This window comes from Mytilus trossulus, chromosome 12 (assembly GCF_036588685.1).
Source record: "Mytilus trossulus isolate FHL-02 chromosome 12, PNRI_Mtr1.1.1.hap1, whole genome shotgun sequence".
Taxonomy (NCBI): domain Eukaryota; kingdom Metazoa; phylum Mollusca; class Bivalvia; order Mytilida; family Mytilidae; genus Mytilus; species Mytilus trossulus.
The window spans coordinates 20,236,537-20,253,655 of record NC_086384.1 but is presented as its reverse complement, the minus strand read 5'-3'; the positions used below and the strand labels follow the sequence as shown (position 1 = coordinate 20,253,655).

Sequence of the window (17,119 nt, the reverse complement as noted above, 5' to 3'; positions counted from 1 at the left end):
AAAGTTGTCATTCTCATATTTATTGAATAAGAATTTTATTTAGATGTTTTGCTACGGAGGATTAGTTAGTAATAAACGGAGGACAAAACATTCAATTGACTTCTGTTTGACCCTGTATATCAATGAGATACAATAACTATTTGTCACCGTGGAATGAAATTTAAAATAATTTTGTTTTTTTTACACTGTTAGAATTTATGTATCACCTCCATTCATCATTTAATGTTTGTTTTTCTTTTATTGCAGGACCGTGAGAAACAGGATCAGTTGAACGAGTTGCTAAACAACTATAGCACCAATGGAATCCCTCACATGCCAGAACTCCTTACCCTGGGACGTGAGACACAGTCCGAAAAAGAAGATTTGTTTGAAATGGAACCTCATTGGAGCTCTATTGTAGAGAATGCATCAGTAAGTCTCACAGACAGACAGATTCACATATAACACTTCTATATCTATTTTGTGACTTCTATAAGTTGGATTATCTTAAAGGTTTTATTGAGCCTTCAGATGAAGCCCAATAATCAAAATCCTTTCTCTTAATTGTCTATCTATTTATGTCCCTTTTGCTCTATATATAGCTCCTAATGTGTCTACTTATTATAACATCCCTAACATAGATGAAGAGTAACAATCAAGTTCTATTTCTCAAGGCCTAGTTGTAAAGTTTGATTATAATATGTTGTGTCAGAAACAATGACGATAGTCTGTTTTTTATGAGATTGGCCTTCAGCATATTTACATGAAAGATTTTTAACATCTTATCGGAGGTCAACGGAAATGGGATATGATAATGGCTTCAAATGACTGTCCTTGTGACCCACATTTACAACTGGATCATTCTATGTAAATGTTTAAAATGGTCTTTAATAATTCGTAACAAGAAAAAGCAAATATAACAAACCATTGAAACATAAGAAAACATGGCAATATATGTAAACATGTATACTTTAAAAAGAAATAGTTACAATATTTATAACCCATTTTATTTCTTGTAACATTAAAATAAAAAGATGTCTTATATTTGCCAATGTGAAAACCTTCGTAAAGATCATATTGAGGTAGACTTTAGCTGTTATTGGTCACTCTTCAGCCTTCAACAATAAGCAAAAAATATACTGCATATATGCTTTAGCTAGCTGTAAAACAATTTAAAAAATAACAGCTTGATTTACATACCAAACAATGAATGAAAACATTTTTTTTTTTTTTTTTTAATTTCAATCTACATATAATTCAAATTCAAAATTCAGAATTCTGTTTTGATGACTACCATTGGATTTATTTTTTTATTTATATTTGATATACAAAATAGACATTGTTCACAAAATCTAGCATATTTGAACGAAACTAAAATAAGTTTTAGTTGTTTATTATGTAAATTTGACGTTTTAACATAAGTCTGTTACCAAATCCTGTTATATACTTCTTTACTGAAATGGAAGAAAAGCCATTTCTTATTTATAATCATGAAATTAACCTTAATTTTATATTATTCAATATAATACTTCCACAAGGGTAAAACTTAGATCAAAAACAAAAACAAACATTGGTGACACATGGATTTTTGTTTTTGTAAAGGTGATATTAAAATTATACCTCAATTAATTTCATGAATAGACGTAATTGACCATTTAAGTGGTGGTTCACAAACCACTTCACTTAATAGATTTTAATCTTAATTCTTTTTATCCTAATTTGATTTAGTATAAAGCTTTTGAACAAAAGTTGATTGAAATTAAGTAAACAAACATGTCTGTTAAAATAAGTTATAAATTCTTACGAAGAGGTTTGTATGTCAAGTTGAAAAGATTAAAAAATGCTCACAAATTGAATTTTTCGTAAAACTTCATAACTTTTGAGAAGGTTATATGAATATTTATACCATAGCGAAAAGCTGACTTTGCAGATTTTAGGTTACATGAACATTAATCATGAATTTCTTTCCAAATAATAAGTCAATTGGCTAAACTAATGAAAAGGAACACCAAAAAATGAATTTAAGAAGTTATGACTCGTAAGGTTGCCATTTGTTTTAAAACAATTCCAAGTTAGACTTGCTATCTTATATTAATGTTGAATTCCATTGATTTTATTGTACTTTTCCATGTTTTTCTTTTAAGAACATTTTACAGAGCTTGCATCTTCATATTCACCAAATATGGATAAATTGAATTTAGCTGTAATAACCTTGTTTCATGTAGTGTAGTTTAAAGGAATGACCGTTCATATAGAATTAATAGTCAATATCCTGTTCTTTGGTCTTATTATCAACAGCTTTCAATAATTTTATCTTCATATTCATTTAAATATTTGTTCTTTTTTCACAAACTTTTCCATTGTAAGTCAAAAGAAAGTTGTTTATTTTCAAGATTTTATGATGACTCATTTTATACATATTTAAATGATGCAGCAATATTTACCTGTTATACAGGTGAAAAATTATATAATTTGAACCCTTCGATTATTTTGTGGTGGGCGGTGTCAAGTAGGCCACAATAAGCCCATCTAAAACAGGTTTTTGATTTCATTGCCCTTTCTTATACCTATGAACTGTGTGAATCCAAATTTCTTAGTTTTAATTTCTGTGTATTTTTCATTCAAAAGGTTACAAAATGTAGTAACATCACTGATCTGAATAAAAACAGATATCAGATGGCAAAATTGTCTAAGAATAAAATACTACTGGCATTTTTTTTTATTACCTAATCAAGTAACTTCCAGTGGTTGACATAGGCGGATCCAGGGGGCCTTGAGGGACCTCCCCCCCCCCCTTTTGTGGTAAAAAATCGGTTGATTATATAGGGAATCACTGAAGGATGACTGGTTCTGGATCCGCCACTGGTCATATGTTAAAACAACTGCAATATACACAAAATATTGATTGAATAAAAAATCATAACAATAGTCAGATTTCAGATCATAATGTTTTTTTATGACTATCAATTATTCATTTTGCGTCCTCTTTCATGTTTTAACTCATGTGACGATATTATTATATTTTTCAGGGTCTTACAAAACGACAGCATGATCAACAAGAGGCCATATGGGAACTTCTACAGACCGAAATCAATTATATTAAAACACTCAGGGTTATAACAGATGTAAGTTGTTTGTTAATTCTGAATGTATGACCGTAAAAAGAGGGCCCTCATGGGGTTTTTGATTATGTGATTACTTGGCCGTTTTTTTAATGATTATTTGATTATTAAGCCAAATATTTCATGATTATTTGATTACCTAGGACTGTATTTTTAGTTTATGATTATTTGATTACTAAAGATAAGCAAATATTTAATGATTATGTGATTATATTGGCAAAAAAATGGTGATTATGTGATTACTAGGACCCCCCCATGAGGGGCCTCTAAAAAGTTGTGTATAAGTATTGTGGCTAATTCCACCACTTTTACATCCATATGTTTTTAAAATATGTATATATATATATATATAAATATAGGTACCTAAACTTCTACTCTAGTCAAGCTAGAAGTAGAAATACACTGTGGATTCATTATAATTCATGGGATAAAAATGTTTTTGAGTGAATTTAAACCAATTTAAAATGAATGAAGTACACATTTTCCAAAGAAGAAACAAGATGTGGTATGAGTGCCAATGTGACAACTCTCAATTCAAGTGTCAATGTGTACAAAGTTTACAATTTGATTTTAAACATATTTTATTCATTAAGATATGAAAAGGATTGAGCATCAGGCACAGCCTGTAAAAGCTCTCTCCATATAAAGTTAACAATTAGTCAAAGTACGGTCTTCAACACAGAGCCTTGGCTCACATCAAACAGCAAGCTATAAAGGGTCCAACAATTACCAGTGTAAAACCATTCAAACAGGAAAACCAACTAAGATTTGTATGTAGAACTTGGAAAAACCATGAAATTAAATCTCTGAGTATATAATATTATTTCCTCAATGTATGAAAATGAGAACCCATGAAAAAAATAATACATTGTATGCCATAACCATGCACTATAGTCCAGTACAATGGTACAAAAACTATTTGGGGAAATTTTGAGACGAGTGCCTGTGGGTCATTAGTATAAAATGTCTGTAATTCGGTTTTGTTATAAGAATTTACATAGTTTGAATTGTCTAATGATCTCTACTACTAAACAGAGGGAATTAAAGTGTAATATGAACAGACAAACAAGAACTAAAATGGTCACAAAAATAAAGATAGCTTCATGTTGCTTTTTAACCAACAAAACACACAATGAATTTATGAGTTTAGAATAACATAACATATATCTGATTACTATTGAAAACTAGAGTTTAAATATTTTGTTTCTCTTTTCAGCTATTTTTATGTGTGATATTAAATTTACAAAGTGAAGGACTTCTCTCAGAGGTAAGAACAACAACTCTTTTACCATCTCTTCCATTCGATCTTGGAAATTAATGTGTTGTTTTAATTTTTAAGTGAGTTAACATTGTAAAACATTAGAATATTTTACCACCGTAATGAAAATTATTTCCGAAATATCTTGGGTTTTTTTTCTTCAAAGTTCTATTAAGAACGATCTCAAATAATTATCTATTTTCATCTTTAGCCAAACAGTTATTTGAGTAATGAACCTTATTTTGACGCTCACTTTATACTGCATAACTTTATTTTTTAGATTAAAACTGAGCAGTTGAGCAATGTTGGTGAAATAGTTTGTGTTAACTGTGATTTCTGGGAGTCAACATTAGTCCCCGTGTTAGAGGAAGCTAGAGAGAGTCGCCTCCCCTTAAATCCATCTATAATGAGAGATGGGTTTAAAAAGGTAATATTTAATTATTTAGTTCATTGTATAAATATTTACACACAATCTTGATTTTCAAAATGTATAAAAAGATTTTGCATACCAAAGGGACATTCAAACTCATAAGTCAAAAATAAATTCACAAAACAATGCAAAAAAAATAAACTCACAACACCATGGCAAAAAAAACCTAACTCACAACACCATGGCAAAAAAAACAACACTCACAACATGACAAAAAGAAAGAAAGAGACAAACAACAGTACACAAAACACAACACAGAAAACAAAAGACTGAGCAACACAAACTAAATGTAAAACTGGGGGTGATCTCATATGCTTCGGAAGGATAATCAGATCCTGCTCTACATGTGGCACAAAGTATATTATTACTGCATAATAGTGAAAATATTCGAAGTGAACAGAACAGAACATTGGATTTTCATTAGTGAAGATATAATTTTTTAGATTTGAAAGTTGTTACACGTAGGGAGCACTTTGATTCAAAGTTGATTGATGTTGTATGTTATGTAAAATATCTATAAGAATCATGTGGAATTTAAAACAAGAGGATGGGGGGGGGGGGGGCCTTTTTTGGGGGGGAATTTGGTTGATTATATAGGGAATCACTGAAGCATGACATAAGTGAGCCCCCTCATATGTAAATTTCTGGATTTTCCACTGAAAACACTTGAAAACTTTTAACAATGAAATGTTTGCATACTTATGTATAACTATACTTAATTTATAATGCTTAATTAGAAATGATTTGTTTTTCAGTTTCCAGAAACATTTACACCTTATATAAAATACTGTGTAGAACAGAAATCATCAACAGATTTTATAAAAGCTAGATATGCTGAAAATGATTTATTTAAAACTTATGTTGTGGTAAGTTTACACGAAGTGTGTGAAAACCATTTACACCTGTGCGAAATCTGTTTACAAGTTGTGTGTGAAAACTCCAGTATTTATCATTTATCACACAACATAAGGTCAATGTCAGAGAATATATAAACATTTTTGTAGGCAACTTAGAAACTAGGGAATGCTAGTTTTATCCCTTTAACAATTTCTGGCTGAATACAAAGAAAGCTGATTTTTTTTCTGACATTAATCAATTAATGTTTTTAACACTGCAGCTTTAAATAACTACAATTATACTTACTTTAATTGAAAACACAAAAATTAAATTTGTATTCACCAGATCGTGGAGAGAAGAGACATAATATGAAATATAGCTTTGATACTATTTTTTGTTGTAATAATTATAGTTGATTGATAAATATTGTAAATAGAAAAAATAAACCTTTCTTTCTCCTGTGTGTTCATTTATAGTGCATTGAGTCGTAATTCTGTAACCAAAAGATAAAAATTCTTTTTATAGTGGGCGGAGTCACAACCTCAATGTAAACGTCTCAAGTTAACAGATTTACTAGTCAAGCCGATGCAGAGGATCACTAAATACTCACTGTTATTACAAGCCATCCTCAGGAAAACAGAGGAGGATAAACAAAGAAGAGCACTCCTGGAAATGGTAAATATATATATTTTTATATAGATATATGAAGATGTGGTATAAGAGCCAATGAGACAACTCTCCATCCAAATAACAATTTATTAAAAGTAAACCATAATAGGTCAGCCTTCAACATGGAGACTTTGCTCACATTAAATAGCAATCTAGAAAAGGCCCAAATATGACAGTGCAAAAAATCCAAGAAAACAGGTAAACCAGTGGTCAAATCTATGTAAAAAACGAGAAACTATAAACACTTATCTTTAGGAAAGAAGAGATTGTGTTATTTTGCTCCCACTCAGAAGAAAATGTTGGTTTTACCTTGACCTGTCTGTTTCATATTTCTTAAGAACTACAAGTTATAGGTTTTTAATAGCCTCTATGGGTATTATCTGGGTATTTCATATGGTGAATTCCATCTTTTCATTTTTGCTGAAAACTTTTTATTTTGATCATGGGTATAATTAAGGATCAACAGCTCACAATAAATCGTATTATTGAAAAGTTTCTTGTCTAAGTTAGGGATTATTTACTGATTTCTGACCCAAACAATTCAATCATTATGCTCCTTTGATCTACAATTACTACATCGACAAGAAGAAGAGATGGAATAAGGAGAGAGACTGAATTATTTGAGGTTAACTGTTTTCTTAAAATTGAATTTAATTGTTTTTTATTTGTGTAAAGAATTTGTTAATTTCCTCCATATTCCCTACACTCAATACTGTAACATTTTTAATTTCAGATTGCCAGTGTGGATAAGTTTGTCTCAAGTGTGAATCTAACATTAAAACATCGACATGACCAAGAGAGATTGGCGTCCATTATAACAAAGATTGAGTCTTATGATGCTGTCGAGGCACCAAATGATGAATCACTTAAATATATACAGGAATACAATACAAACTTTGACTTGAGAGCTCCAATGCCAGGATGTAGTGCTTCACAAACACGTTCACTAATCATGCAATCAGTTTTAAAACTGAAGGATAATGCGTCAAGGGTAGGTGATTGTAACTGAAAGTTGAAATTTTGACATTCTGAAATTTTGTTGTCTTTGGTAAATATATGTAGAAATATTTATAAACCCTTCACAATTCTAAATTAAGGTCATTGCCATGATTTATTTGTATTTATTTTATTTTATTATGATGCAATAGTTTGATAGTACAGTCGATTCCACTTAATTGCATACCGCTTAATAGCATAATTCGGTTAATTGCATATTTTTCTCCTGCACAAAACCATTTCCCATTCACCTAATGTTAAATTGTCCGGTTATATGCATAGCCTTACAAGTGGCATTTCGGTTTATTGCATAGAAAATACTCGCCAGCTAGATATGCTCAGTTAAAACTGACGAGATTTTTGACCGGAAACGGCAATTTGGTAAGTATATTTTTCTTGAATGCATCATAATTTTCATTATTATTTCACATTTACTTGTGTGTTATTCAAATAAAGTTTTAAAACAGTATCTTTCGTGTTTATATGATTATAGAAAAGGCCTCGATGTGTACACAGGTAAAGTTTCCCATATTCTATTTTAAGCCTCGAGGTCATAAAAATGTCAATCAGCTGATTGTTGTAAAAACACAACCATTCTATGATCTTCTATCTCAAAAGGTGTTAATTATTGATTGGATTTCAAACATTGTTCATAGATTATATTTTGGGTGAATTTTTAAAACATTAACGCCTGCTAATTATCGATCATTATCCAATGTGTAATTTCGTAATTCAGCTTGGGTGATCTACATTTATGTTAAATATTACAGGGCATTTATATATGGTTGAAGAATTTTATACATCAATCTTTCCTTTTTAATATTTTTCTAAAAGAAAATTAATTTCTGATTATTATATTTTCTCACTTTCAACACTCGTGTCCAGCAAATAACCCGTGCATGGCCCCATCACCTGTTAACTGCTTTGCATAAACGAAACTAGCGGTGTTAAAGTATCAGTGTCACATCACTGTGTAATTGGTAAATACTGAATACCAAAGGCAGTTCATTACACAATTATTGTTTACAATGATTATAAACTGTGTAGTATTGTTAAACAGTTTGTTAAAGCGTAACAATTTAATTTGTACATCCGGGTCATAGAAACAAATCTATTTTTAGAACAATTTTATTATCGTATCTCAGGTAAAGGAAAAGTCGGTACATAAATAAACAAAAACAAAATGTGTTTATAAACTTTATTGAAAGAATACACAATGAAATAAAATGTATGACAGTAGACAAATAACTTTTATTAAAATAAATAAGCATTCATTATGTTGTAAGTGGACTATGGACGTACATCGATCTTTCTTCTTTGCTGATCTGCACTATCGATGTCATTTGACTCCGTAATTTGTCATTTCGGATATAAGCATACTCCGCTTTATTGCATAATTTCGTCTGACAAATAGGCTATGCAAATAACCGGAATGTACTGTACTATGAATTTTTATTTACTAATAAAAGTGGGTCTCATTGGGGTCTAAGCGTGACGCGGGATTGCCAAATTTTTGTAAGCGTGACACGTGAAAGTCAAATAATTGTGTCGTGAAAACGGGAAATGAGGTCTAGCGGGACCCGGGAAATGACAAAAAAATGAGAATTGCTTACATACATAGTGTAAGCGGGGTACGGGAATCTGACAAAACCGGAATCGGAACACCCCTCCCCCCCGCAATGAGATCCCCCACTAAATAGACTTTTGGTTCTACATTAGGCTTTACAGAAACTGTTTCAAAAGTTCATCTGATGATGCACGCTTGATCTTCTTTTTGTCTGTTTGCAAAATTTCATTAAAAGCTTAAAATTTTGTAAACAATTTTTACAAAAAATATATCAAAAAGACAGTATCTTTAATTCAGGTCCATATTAAATTCAAATTGTGTCATACAGACTTATTGTCAAGTTAGTATGATATTACGAAAAATAAAGATATAAATTTGACTAAGAGGTCACATTATTACATTGCCACCAAGGTAATGAATATATTTTAATGATCTTTTTACAAGTTTATCAAATAAGAAGTCAATAAAAACCAATCTTTTTATGTAATAAATTCTGAATTTTTACTTTCCTGACGTCATACAACTAAAGCATTAAGTGATGTTTACGAAGTTACTTAAAAAAAAAGAGAATGCATACAAAAAGATATAGTTTCTGAATTTTTACTTTCCTGACGTCATACATGATATAACCAATGCATTACATGTTGTTTACGAAGATACTTCACAACAAATTGAGAATGCATACAAAAAGTTGTAGTGGCTTTATATTTCTGACATAACTCATTGACATATTGAAAGTCAAGGTAGTAAATAGAAGAAAAAAAAATAATCCAAGGTTGTCTTACAGGCCGTTGTAAATAGATTGTTTGGCCACTCATTGAATACTTTTCATCATTCGAAGTCTTCGATTAATTATTTTGTAAAAAAAAACCATCAAACACACCAGGCATATAAAAGTGGACAACAGACATGTGGTTCTTCTATTAATGACTTATCACTGATGATCAAATAAAAAAAGCTGATAGGCCTAATAAAAAACAAAGTAAAAAAAGTGTTTAGGATAAAAAAAAATCTGAAATGCTTTGAAAAAATACAGCCAATGTTAATAACTTTCTCTAGGATAGAAAATCCTTAGTTTTTGAAGAATTAAAAGTTTTGTAAAGCAGCCATTTTAAAAAAAATAAACTGAGATGATTGAAGTAAATATTTATTATTTTATTTTATTTTTCAGATGGACGTAGAATGTTTACTGTTCACAGATTTATTATTGATATGTAAACCAAGTAAACGTATGGAGAAATATAAAATTATAAAACCTCCTATGAGGGTCGATAGGCTTATAGTACATGAGCTCAAAGATAAAGGTAGGACTGATTTAACTGTATATTTATATACAATACATAGACAAAATAAGTGTATTGAGAAATATAAAGTTATAAAACCTATGAGGGTAGATTGACTTATAGTACATGAGATTAAAGATAAAAGTAGGACTAGTTTGATGGTATAGTAATGAAACTTAGGTCAATGAGCGAAGAGTACATACGATGTAGAAATTTGGTAATAAGTACACAAACTGAGAAATATACCATTATAAATCCTGGAATAAGTGTCAGCAGGCTCAAAGAACATGAGCTTAAAGATAAAGGATGGACTAACTTAATGGTCCAGAATAAATAGAGGCCAAGTAAATATACAAAGAAAGAAAAAAAAAGAAAACTAAGAGATAAATTAGGCAGTAATTCAACAATATCTGTCAAAAGAATCATTCATATACATCAATGAAATATAGCCATTTCAATGAATAAAATTGAGAATGGAAATGGGGAATGTGTCAAAGAGACAACAACTCGACCATAGAAAAAAAACAACAGCAGAAGGTCACCAACAGGTCTTCAATGTAGCGAGAAATTCCTGCACCTGGAGGCGTCCTTCAGCTGGCCCCTAAACATATATATATACTAGTTCAGTGATAATGAACGCCATACTAATTTCCAAATTGTACACAAGAAACTAAAATTAAAAAGATACAAGACTAACAAAGGCATGAAAGGCCATAAACATTATTCTTGAAAAAAATAACTCCAAGAAGAACTAAGATCTAACAGACCAAATGAAATAGAAATTTAAGCAATCACCAAATAAAACACCGAACAACAAGAAATACATCATGAATTTACTGAAACATCTAATGTTGTAGGCACTTTTTGGATTTTACTTTTTTGTTTTTTGTTTTTTAGGAAGTTTCCTGTTAATTTACCTGAATGAGTATCACATTCCTATCTCAGCGTTTACATTCCATGCCGATCAGCGGGCTATAAATATCTGGATAGAACATATACGTAAAGCCCAGGATATATATCGTAATCTGTCGAGGGAATGTAAGAATTCAGAACCCTATTTTGTACCAGTAACGGTGGAAGAAGAAGTAATACATGTGACTCCATTACATCAACCGGACGATAATCCTCCAGATGTTGTTATTTCTCGGACAATTGCAAATGGTGATAATTACATTACAAATGGTGAACCAAGTCCTTCTGAGCTTCTCTCACCACATGCATTGTCAAAGTCAAGCTCAGACCAGGACATTAAGTCTCGACATTTTACAGATAGTGTAACAAAAGACGATAGGAAAAAACACAGCAAAGTTCAAACTTCTTATTCAGTGCCAGCTTTTGTGGATAATTCTCCCGATGATGAACGATTAAAAATACCGTCATCAAATGTTTCTTCCGCAAATAGTGATTCTTCATTACCAGATATTGTAGATGATAATCTCAAAGCCAAAATAAACCAAAGACGATCGTCAAGATCGGAAAAACGTTATCACACGGCAGATGCTATTCAGGATTTAAATAGAATTGACGATAAAGATAACAGTATTTACAAAAGACTTTCATGGAATTTCGGAACTACAGATCAGAATGAAGAAAGACAAGGTGTTCTGAAACACAAAATACAAAGTTCGGATTCTCTCAGGAGTATACATAGTTCTAGTGGTGTTAGTTCAACAAATTCATTACATTTAAGTCCAGAAGGTGATATATGTGAGGAATCAGACTACAATACAAGTGATATCGGTACTATTTATGAATCTCGGCATAGTGAAGATGATTATCATGATATATCTGAACATGATCGTACAAAGTCTAAATCCACGACAGATATTGCTATTCTATTTAAGGAATTGACTACTAGTGAAAGAAAAGATGGAATATCCTCGGTTGACCTGCCAACAATGGATAAAAATAAATACTCAAGTACACACTTGTTGAAAATGAAACGTCAGTTGTTACTTAGTGCTGATGTAGAAGCAAGGTAAGGTCAAGGTCAACATAAAAACATAGAATTACATTAAAACCTACCTTTCATTTTGTATATTAATCTTTAACTCCAAGATAGTTGACATTAATGTATGATCTGCCTGTGATGTGGTGGTGTATTATGTTTTCCAGTTTGTTAGTCCCAGTGCCTGGCCTGTATCTTTGAATTTAGGCAGTTTTCCATGGGTCACATTATCTTGAAAATTAGTATAGAACCAATTTCATATGTCAGATGAGGGAAACAGATGAATCTGATTTTAACTTGTGATACTTTTAAATCATATATTACAAATTATGGTTTATAAAGTCAGGTCAATGAAATGAAAATGTGAAGGCATGACATATATTCTGACAGAGATTGGACTCTAAGGGCAGAGTATTTTAGAGCATTTTTAAAGAATTTTGTAGTTAAAATTGATTGTGATCAATCATTTTGTAAAGCTCCTTTTTACTGATTTAAAATTATATGAGAATAAATTGAAATGGAAATCGTTAAAAAAACTAAACTACGAATACAAAACCAAAATAGAGGTTACATCATGGTATACAGTGAATTCATTTATTTTCGTGGGTATTATTTTCATGGATTGCTGAAAACTGGGATTTTATTGGATATTTGTTTTCATGGTTTTGCCAATCACTGTATACAAAGCCTATTGAAAATAAGTTATTTGTTAAGCATTTAAATTTGTGTTTACTCTGTACCCACAAAACCTGTGGAAATTGGCATCCAACAAATAAAATTGAATCCACTATAACATGAAAATTACCAACAACAATGCTGACATGAGACAACACGCAAATTCTGTAAGAAGAAAACAAAAACAAGGGTAAACATTTTGTTGCCATTCTATAATTAATCTTGTTTACCAATTAACAAAAGGTTAGGTTAGAAAATAAATGATTGCATTCAAATCAGTTGATGAACCTGATAAAATGAAATGATAAGTGCAAACATAGTTTTGTATGTTCACCATAACTTTATGTTATTTTTATTTTTGTTTCAGTGAGGTTTAGCGTTATAATGGAATATATCTGCAATAACTAGGATATATATGTGAACACTTGGCTCAATGTTCAGATTGGTGACTGCACTGCAATATTTGGATTGACATTGAAAGGGAGATAACTCATCATATTTCATGTGATTTTGTATTCATGTATTTTTCCTAATCTTTACCTTATGCAAATTTTGACCTTACAACTTTACATATTACATGTATTAACCAGTTTATTGAAGATTTGTGTCACCTTTTATTCATTTTTTGTTATTTGGTTTTATGTTATTATCAATGTAACATTGTTATAGATTCAACAGAGTTGAATTTAATATATAATACATATCAGTTAATTAACAGTGAATTTTGAATATATTTTTTACAACTGCAAAAACCAAAAGATTGTGATTGGTTGAAGGTGGTACATAACACTACAGGGAGATAACTCTGTAACATCAGCTGGACGTTTTAATTACTGTTATATAAATATTAAGCTTCTCAATGATCAAAAGTAGTGTTTGACAAACTGCTATATATCCAATGAAATTTTTCCGGCAAAGTGTTTGGTTCAATTTTTTTTAAATGTTTATATTTTTGTCAAAGGGTCAAAGTTAATATTTTGTCAAAATTTTATAGAAATTAAACGAGCCAAATTTATTTTAGTCGAGGTGTTTGATACCACCTTAAGTTCCTAGAGAATGGATATTTGAATGATGGCATTAAATTTATTGAAATTACCCATATTGATTTAAATAATAAGGACGCAATTGCATTCAATTAAAGTACATTGTTTGCATTACAATGTATTATAGTATGTGGAATCATGTGTTAGAATAAAATAAGAAACGACAATTGCCTAGAAAATTAAATTTCTTAAAATTTGTCATGAAAGATTCACTGTTTATGACAATTTTTCTGTCGGAATATTTTTATCTGTGTTGTTAAAGATACTTCCCTGGTTATTATGTATTAAAGTCAGCATTTTTGTTTGATTAAAGAGAAAAAAGTAAATTTAAACTTACTATTTTATTTAAACTTTTTCTTATGATTTCTGTCATGTTTACATACAATTTCTTACACATTTTCCAAAGATTTCATTTTTTAAATGATAAGTAATTTTTTTTCAAAATTTTAGTATCAGCTAGTAAAAGGAATTTAAAATCAATTTTTATTCCAGAAGAAAAATCTCCATTGCATTTTTAAAAGATCTGATTTTTGTATTTCGTGTATCTAACTTACATCATGTTGAAAGAAGTGCTATTGATGATAAATAATCATGACATTCCTAGAGTCTGTGATCTGAAAATACATATTGTGATTTCAATCATTTTCGTGGGTACCAATTTTCGTTGATTAAAGAAAATTTACATGTTCATAAATAAATTAATTTCGTGCATAATGTGTATGTACAAGCCTATCGGAAATTTGAAATTTGTTGAAAAAAGAATTTGTGGTACATCTGTACCCTCAAAATACACAAAAATCGGTATCCAACAAATAATATATTGAATCCACAGTATTCATATCTCAGGACAAAGTGCTAAAGAGAGTTTTGTTCAGACATTTCCTACCATTTCTGGTTTTGTGTTATAAGTTAACCTTGTTACAGATATAACACATTGTCTCACTTATATATGTGATAATCTATATTGTAATGGAAATGTAGATTGTTATTTAAGGCTCACCGTGGTAATATTTCAACCTCACCCTGTTATTATATAAAGATCACATGGTTATTGTTTGAAGCTTGCAATTAGATGAGATAAAATCTTTTAATTTATGTATCAACAATGCTAAAATTTCCTTCGAAAATCATTTTCTGAATTTAAAACTGAAAGCATTTCCTATTCAAATGAAAGGCTTTCTAGAGTTCCATAAAATCTCATCCAATTATAATGTTCCAGTTCTTTCCAGAATGTCAAACAATATTTTAGCGATGTATTGAGATTTATTAGCAATTGATTATATTTGTTTTAGATTAAAAAGTATTTGATTGTAAAAATTATGTCAGTCTCTTCCTGTTGAAATGGACATTACTCCTTTATTTTCATTTCAATGGGACATAACTCATGCATATCAAAGGGAAATAACTTGTGCAGATCAAAGGGAAATACCTTGTGCATATCATCATGACTCGAATGAGACATATTTGTGTATTCAAGTGAGCTTTTATCCAAGAATATGTATTTTTCATATTGTTTATTGTGATAAAATATGTGACAACATTCCTATAATGACCTATATCATGCAATATTTTTGTAATGTCAACATATCTTTGTGAGTGTTACTGTGTATATACATCTGGTGTCCCTTATTTAACATTTTATATATTTCATTACCAAACTATACTACATATTCACTTGCTCATGGCTGTAATAGAAATGTTACAAGATTTTTTTAATGTTGACCAAGACAAAACAAACATTTACCCAGAATTTCATTATTGACAAAGGGAGATAATTCAATTCAAAATATAAAATTTCACATTGCGCATTGGGGGTCTTCTCTTCATGCTCCCACATACTTTGGTGTGCCCTGTTAATGAGTAAAATCCTATATAATATTCATATTGGATTTTTCAGTTTTTTATTTCTGTTCAACTTGAAGGATATTTCAGATTCTACACACACAAAAAAGCGAAGAAAAAAAAGCTCCTACTTGAGGTCTTTTTTAGATTAAATACCAAATCAAAATGAAGTGAAACAATTATAAGATTTAGAATTTTGGAATGAATTTATGATACTGTCCTTGAATTCTGCTTAATACATTTTAAGTTAGTATGGGGTATTAAGAATTACATTTCCTATAGGCTTATCATAACAGTTGGACATTTTTTTTGCTCGTTTGTATGTAAGACTTTAATTGGTCAGTTCCTCTATTTAAAAGATAACTTTCATCTAAAATAAACTTTTTGCAGAATATGCAGAAAAATGTGTATTTTTTTTATATTTTCAATGTAGTAAATCTAGTACTAAATAATATGTTGGACAAGGGTACCAGATGTTGATCTTAACATATCACAATTAACTTTCATTGTCTTTCAGTATCCTATTTATAGAATTTTGTATGCAAGTTGAAATATTACTGGTTCCATATTTTTAAAAATGTACAATTAATATCAGATATTATTTATATTCATCCCTGTCTTAATAGGGTGTGAAATTTATGAAAAAATAAATGTTTCAGCAATACTATAACTGAAGTTTATTTTTTATTTCTCAATAATTTGCCATTTCCACATCTTTATTAAGACACATTTATGGGCATTATGTTTTCTAATCTGTGGGTCCGTTTGTCCTTCTGTCCAACTTCATATTAAAGTTTTTGGTTGAGGTAGTTTTTGATGAAGTTGAAGTCCTATCAACTTGAAACTTATTACACATTTTTCGTATGATATGATCTTTCTTATTTTAATGCCAAATTAAAGATTTTACATGCTTTTCATGGTCGACTGAACATAGAAAATGATAGTGCGGATGGGGCATCTGTGTACTATGGACACATTCTTGTTTATCTCGAGTTATCTAGTTAAACTGATAAAAAAAATATTATTTATCAATTCAAAGAAACATAAAAAAAAAACCAAAAAAAACACATGAACCATGTTACTGTTACAACTAAAACAATCACCAAAAAAAAAATTAAACATCATCAGTGATACACTAAATAGATTAAAGAGAGATAAGAGATGTGCTAAAGTTGCCAATGAGACACATATTAAAGAAAGATGTGGATAAAAGTAACTGTAGGTCACCCTTTTAGACCAATGTCAGTATTTATGGGAGTTAATTTGCCTGAAACTACAAATAATTTTTCACTTTTCAAATGGACCATTTCGAGAGCAGTGTAAACTATTTTTATTCAATTTTATATTTTAAAGAGTAAAAGACATGGAGGCTTTATACCTATTATATCAATGCCTTATTTTACTATTAATCTGTTTGTCAGAAATCCATTGTTGTTGAACTCATTTTCATGGTTTAGTAAATGTTTAAAG

At 30.1% G+C, this 17,119-nt stretch overlaps 1 protein-coding gene and 1 long non-coding RNA gene across 9 annotated transcripts in view; both read left to right on the top strand.

The window, feature by feature from the left end:
- LOC134693194 (pleckstrin homology domain-containing family G member 5-like) overlaps positions 1-12,153 on the top strand; it is a 143,143-nt gene extending 130,990 nt beyond the window's left edge. For 5 of the 8 annotated variants that reach the window (XM_063553914.1, XM_063553913.1, XM_063553915.1 and 2 more), the window contains 9 exons: positions 247-411; positions 3,009-3,104; positions 4,318-4,368; positions 4,640-4,786; positions 5,545-5,655; positions 6,152-6,301; positions 7,029-7,286; positions 10,030-10,162; positions 11,039-12,152. In XM_063553914.1, the coding sequence (XP_063409984.1) occupies positions 247-411; positions 3,009-3,104; positions 4,318-4,368; positions 4,640-4,786; positions 5,545-5,655; positions 6,152-6,301; positions 7,029-7,286; positions 10,030-10,162; positions 11,039-12,123 (2,196 nt within the window). In that variant the 3' untranslated portion in view covers positions 12,124-12,152. Of the gene's footprint in view, positions 1-246; positions 412-3,008; positions 3,105-4,317; positions 4,369-4,639; positions 4,787-5,544; positions 5,656-6,151; positions 6,302-7,028; positions 7,287-10,029; positions 10,163-11,038 lie in introns of all 8 variants that reach the window. The other 3 variants (XM_063553912.1, XM_063553911.1, XM_063553910.1) reach the window with 1 other exon arrangement.
- Positions 12,154-13,135: 982 nt separating this feature from the next.
- LOC134693193 (uncharacterized) lies at positions 13,136-16,319 on the top strand. The gene is made up of 2 exons (XR_010102366.1): positions 13,136-13,540; positions 13,811-16,319. It is a non-coding gene; the product is annotated as an uncharacterized LOC134693193 (long non-coding RNA).
- The last annotated feature ends 800 nt before the right edge of the window (positions 16,320-17,119 follow it).